Here is a 6354-nt window from a genome sequence, read left to right as displayed (position 1 = left end):
AACAAAAAAAGAGCGTCAATTTTGAAAAAAAATCAATATTTTTTACTTTTTACTATAATAAATATCCCCAAAAAAAGATATATATATAAAAAAAAAATTCCTCAGTTTAGGCCGATACGTATTTTTCTACCTATTTTTGGTAAACAAAATAGCAATAAGCGTTTATCGATTGGTTTGCACAAAATTTATAGCGTTTACGAAATAGGGGATAGTTTTATGGCATTTTTATTAATAATTTTTTTTTTACTACTAATGGTGGCGATCAGCGATTTTTTTTCGTGACCGCGACATTATAGCACTCATTTCTTCATAACAATCTTTTACAATTAACAAGCAAAACTAAACGTCAGGCTCAAAATGCCATCAAACGTTATCCCTGGAGGATGAACACTGGCTGTGGCAGATGCCACCGTCATGTCCCAGGCATCCACAAAGCCCACATTAAGGTCCTTGAAAACTTCTCTCAGCACAAGATACTGGGTATAACCATGGAAGTCTCCCTGTCTTTCAACCGAGGCATACAGTTCCCTGGTGTTTTCTGATTTAATGATAACCTTGGTGTCTGGACTGCGAAGGAAAAGGCGTTCTAATGCTCGGCGGATGTTGAGTGCCCGTTTGATGAAAAGTTTCAGAGGAAACTGTCTGAAGTGTTGTCCCATGGTTATAACAAAAATGGTGTTCTTCCCTCCAGCACGCTGATCGATCTGACGACTCGTGTACATGTCATCCTCGAAGTAGTAGAAAGTGTCGTGCTCCAGGGGGAAGCCATGTCTTTTATAGGAGACATATAGGTCCTTGCCCATATTTAGGGCTTCCAGGGTCATTGCCCAAGCTGCCCATCCGCTATAATGGTAACGAAAGTATTGCACAACTGTTGGAAGCAAGAACAAGTGTTAATTAGGAGCAATACATTTTCAGAGTTGTTTTCTCTTTAATTGGATGCTGGACTAAAAGAAACTTCATTCCCTGCCTGCAGTAGAACTTTATACATCACTACCTAGAGGTGTAACCTGGTATCACGCCTTGACCATTCAAGTCTATTGGTCCTCTCAAGTGATAAAAGAGGACCAATCCAACAACGGATACAGTGGCAAGCTTGTAATGACTGCAGGAATGTTTGGTAACTCTTTTTTGGACCTGCCAAGACCCCTGGATTAAAGACAAACACTGAACATAGGGGGCAAGATTCACAGAAGAAATACGCCGGAGTATCTACTGATACTCCGGCGTATTTTCAAATTTGCCGCGTCGTATCTTTAGTTTGAATCCTCAAACCAAGATACGACGGCTTCTGGCTTCGATCCGACAGGCGTACAAAGCTTTGTACACCTTCGGATCGTAGGTGTAATACTTCGGCGCCCGCTGGGTGGAGTTTGCGCCGTTTTCCGCGTCGGGTATGCTAATTAGCTGTTTACGGCGATCCACGAAGGTACGCGCGGTCGTCGCATTCTCTTACGTCGTCGCTAGTCGGCTTTTCCCGGCGTATAGTTAAGGCTGCTATTTCTTGGCTTATATTTAGACTTGCCATGTTAAAGTATGGCCGTCGTTCCCGCGTCAAATTTAAATATTTTTTTTGCGTAAGTCGTCCGTGAATAGGAAAGGACGTAACGCACGTCGCCGTTCAAAAAATCACGTCGGTGCGACGTCATTTCGCGGCTGGAAATTTCAAAACGGAGCATGCGCAGTACGTTCGGCGCGGGAACGAACTTAATTTAAATGATACACGCCCCATTTGAATTAGGCGGGCTTGCGCCGGACGGATTTACGCTACGCCGCCGCAAGTTTACAGGCAAGTGCTTTGTGAATCAAGCACTTGCGCGTAAAACTTACGGCGGTGTAACGTAAATGCAATACGTTACGCCGCCGGAATTCTACGTGAATCTGGCCCAGGGCTTTTACTTCTATCTGACCCGGAACTAACTCCGGTCTATATTGCCCAAAATTAGCCCTCTCACTACTATATGACAGTTCAGTATGGGAGATGCTACTGGCCACTGAGGGTTCCAAATTGTTTGGGATTGGGATCCAGGGTTTTAAAGACAAATAGCTGAACATTAACCACTTAAGCCCCGGACCATTTGGCTGGCCAAAGACCAGGCCACTTTTTTGCGATTCGGCACTGCGTCGTCTTAACTGACAATTGCGCGGGTCGTACGACGTGGCTCCCAAACAACATTTACGTCCTTTTTTCCCCACAAATAGAGCTTTCTTTTGGTGGTATTTGATCAACTCTGCATTTGTTTTTTGTTTTTTTGCGCTATAAACAAAATTAGAGCAACAATTTTGGGAAAAAAAACAATATTTTCTACTTTTTGCTATAATAAATATCCCCAAAAATATATAAAGAAACACATTTTTTTCCTCAGTTTAGGCCGATACGTATTCTTCTACATATTTTTGGTAAAAAAAAAATGGTAATAAGCATTTATTGATTGGTTTTGTGCAAAAGTTATAGCGTCTACAAAATAGGGGATAGTTTTATGGCATTTTTATAAATATTTTAATTTTTTTACTAGTAACGGCTTTGATCAGCGATTTTTATTGTGACTGCGACATTATGGCGGACCTATCGGACACTTTTGACACCATTTTGGGACCATTGTCCTTTTTACAGCGATCAGTGCTGTAAAAATGCACTGATTACTGTAAAAATGAAACTGGCCGTGAAGGAGTTAACCTGTAGGGGGCGCTGAAGGGGTTAAGTGTGTCCTAAGGAGTGATTCTTACTGTTAGGGGGTGTGGCTACGAGTGACACCTCACCGATCGCTGTTTCCGATGACAGGGAACAGACGATCAGGGACATGTCACTAGGAAGAACGGGGAGATGTTGTGTTTACACTGACATCTCCCCGTTCTTCAGCTCCGTGACATGATCGCGGGACACCAGCGGACATCAAGTCCACGGGTTCCACGGACACGGTCACGGAAGTCGCGAGCGCGGCACCGCACGCACGACCACACTGCAGCAAATTAAAGGGGACGTAGCTGTACGCCCATTTGCCTGTCCGTGCCATTCTGTCTAGGTATATGTGTGTGCTCTGGTCTTTAACCACTTGACATCCGGCCAATTGTCAAAAAACGGCCGCAAGGTGGCTCTCAATTGCCGAGAGGACGTCTTTGGACGTCCTCTGCTCCTCCGGCCACTGGGGGGGTGCACTCCCGCGGCATCACTGAAGTGCCGATGCGCGTGCCTGGCGGCCGCGATGTCCGCCAAGCACCTGCGATCGGCGAATACACAGACAAGGACGTGGATCTGTGTGTGTAAACACATAGATCCACGTCCTGTCAGGGAGAGAGAGAGAGAGGAGATCGATCTGTGTCCCTTGTACATAGAGACACAGCATCGGTCACCTCCCCCAGTCACCCCCCTCCACACACACACAGTTAGAAACACTCCCAGTTTACACATTTAACCCCTTCCTCACCCCCTTCCTCGCCCCCTTCACCGCCAGTCACATTTATACAGTAATCAATGCATTTTTATAGCAGTGTTCGCTGTATAAATGTAAATGGTCCCAAAAATGTGTCAAAAGTGTCCGATATGTCCGCCGTAATGTCCCAATAAAAATCGCAGATCGCAGCCATTACTAGTAAAAAAAAAAAAATCATAATTCTGTCCCCTATTTTGTAGGCGCTATAACTTTTGTGCAAACCAGTCGCTTATTGCGATTTTTTTTTTTTTATAAAAATACGTAGAAGAATACGTATCGGCCTAAACTGATAAAAAAAAAAGTTTTTTTTTAAAAAAATTGGATATTTATTATAGAAAAAAGTAAAAAATATTGTGTTTTTTTAAAAAATTGTCGCTCTTTTTTTGTTTATAGCGCAAAAAAAAAAAAAAAAAACGCAGAGGTGATCAAATACCACCAAAATAAATCTCTATTTGTGAGAAAAAAAAGGATGTCAATTTTGTTTGGGAGCCACGTCGCACAACCGCGCAATTGTCAGTTAAAGCGACGCAGTGCCGGAAGCTGAAATTTCGCCTGGGCACGATGGGGGTTTATGTGCCCAGTAAGCAAGTGGTTACAGAGGAAGTGAACCCTCTGAAAAAATAGAAATCCTGCAAGAGACATGCTGAGAACATGTCAATAAGAGCCATCCATGGAAAAGTAGTTGCTATAACACGGCACCCTTGTTGAAACTGAGCAAAAGTATTGAATCTTACTTTTGATGCCTTCAGTAAAGTGCATGATGAACTGTCGCAATGTAGAATCTCCTATGAGGAAAAGGTTCTTTCCTTCCAGACATTTCAGAAAGTCTTCTCCAGTCCTGTAGACGGTCATATTGCAGTAGACGGGGTTCCAAACATTTTTGAAAAAATATCCACTTGGAAAAGGAGATCCCATTCCCATCTGACATTTTGGCTTGGGGGTAAAAGCTGAGCCTGAAAAGAGGTCACATAGCATACAAGATTAACGAAACTGAACAAATTACTTTCTGAAGTCTCTACAAACTTTGTTTTCGAACTCCAATCTCTGAACATAACTGTATCTGGCCAACACAATATGGCCTAATAAACTGTGGGACCTAAGGGCCAAGAAGGACACCATTGGAAATGTATAACTTTATCTACTACTAAACAATCATTTTCTTGTTCCGTTTTTTTTATTGAAAATATGAGGTTATACAAAACACTGCATATATCTCCTTCAAGATATTACAGAGTGCCAAAATAAACGGCTGCCGTATATACTCGAGTATAAGCCGAGGCACCTAATTTTACCACAGAAAACTGGGAAAACTTATTGAGTCGAGTATAAGCCTAGGGTGAGAATGCAGCTGCTACTGTAAGCGAAAAAGAGTGTCAACAATGCCCAATTGCACGCCAACCTCACTGTGCCCATTGCAACCTCACTGTGCCCATTACAACCTCACTGTGCCCATTACCTCACTGTGCCCATTACCTCACTGTGCCCATCCTCACTGTGCCCATTACAACCTCACTTTGCCCATTGCAACCTCACTGTGCCCAACCTCACTGCGTCCATTACAACCTCACTGTGCCCATTACAACCTCACTGTGCACATTACAGCGTACCTGAAATTCTTGACTGGCTGCGCTGCGGGGCGTCCATTTTTAAAACTTGCGGCTTCCTCCTGGTCCAGTCCCGTTACGTGATAGGCGTTTGATACTGTGTTCAGTGTTCTGCCTATCACGGCCGTTCTTTCATCCTCTGACTCAGTTTCCCAGGAGACACTGGGCCAGATTCAGATAGGTGAGCGGATCCGCGTAACCTATCTCATTTACGTTACGCCGCCGCAAGTTTTTGAGGCAAGTGCTTTATTCAGAAAGCACTTGCCTGTAAACTTGCGGCGGCGTATCGTAAATCCCCCGGCGGAATTCAAATTCCGCGGGTAGGGGGCGTGTAAAATTTAAATCAGGCGCGTCCCCGCGCCGAACGAAATGCGCATGCGCCGTCCATCAAATTTCCCAGCGTGCATTGCTCCAAATGACGTTGCAAGAACGTCATTGGTTTCGTCGTGAGCGTAACTTACGTCCAGCCCTTTTCTGAATCGACTTACGCAAACTACGTAAAATTTCAAAATTCGGCGGGGGAACGACGACCATACTTAACATAGGATACCCCTCACATAGCAGGGGTAACTTTCTGACGGAAAAAGCCGAACGCAAACGACGTAAACAAAATGCGCCGGGCGGTTGTTCGTTTCTGAATCGGCGGAAATCCTCATTTGCATATTTGTCGCGTAAGAAAAAACGAAACACCACCCAGCGGCAGGCCTGGAATTGCAGCCTAAGATCCGACGGTGTAAGACACTTACACCTGGCGGATCTTAGGGATATCTATGCGTAACTGATTCTCTGAATCAGGCGCATATATACAACCGGCAGAACTCAGAGATACGACAGCCCATGTGCCCATCTCCGTCGTATCTCTTTCTGAATCTGCCCCACTGTGTTTAGTGTTCCGCCAATCACGGACGTTCTTTCATCCTTGGACAAGAGAAGGTCCGTGATAGGCAGAACACTGAACACATTGTCTGCTGGGAAACTGAGACCGAGTATGAAAGAACGTCCGTGATAGGTGGAACACTGAACACAGTATCAAACGCCTATCACAGAACGGACGGGACCAGGAGGAAGCCGCGAGTTTTAAAAAAATGGATGCCCAAGGTACACCGACTCGAGTATAAGCCGAGGGGGGTATTTTCAGCCCTAAAAACAGGGCTGAAAAACTCAGCTTATACTCGAGTATATATGGTACAGTAAGTAATCCATACAATGTCTTAATTGTAGAACCAGATGTAGGACCTAGCTATGCTGGGTGATTGGTATGGTCTGGTCAAACACTCCGTCCTTTGCTTGTGATAGTAAATGATACCGGTGTTGTTGCT

The 6354-nt window shown here is 44.3% G+C and overlaps 1 protein-coding gene across 3 annotated transcripts in view; it reads right to left on the bottom strand.

Moving 5' to 3' along the window:
- Positions 1 to 226: 226 nt before the first annotated feature.
- LOC120943202 (NXPE family member 4-like) overlaps positions 227 to 6354 on the bottom strand; it is an 80483-nt gene continuing 74355 nt past the window's right edge. For 2 of the 3 annotated variants that reach the window (XM_040356374.1, XM_040356373.1), the window contains exons 5-6: positions 4166 to 4384; positions 227 to 871 (exon numbers count right to left, since the gene is read on the bottom strand). In XM_040356374.1, the coding sequence (XP_040212308.1) occupies positions 327 to 871; positions 4166 to 4384 (764 nt within the window). In that variant the 3' untranslated portion in view covers positions 227 to 326. The remainder of the gene's footprint in view (positions 872 to 4165; positions 4385 to 6354) is intronic. The other variant, XM_040356375.1, reaches the window with a different exon arrangement.

Source organism: Rana temporaria, chromosome 6 (assembly GCF_905171775.1).
Source record: "Rana temporaria chromosome 6, aRanTem1.1, whole genome shotgun sequence".
Taxonomy (NCBI): domain Eukaryota; kingdom Metazoa; phylum Chordata; class Amphibia; order Anura; family Ranidae; genus Rana; species Rana temporaria.
The sequence above is the reverse complement of the archived record's forward strand: the minus strand, read 5'-3'. Positions and strand labels throughout refer to the sequence as shown.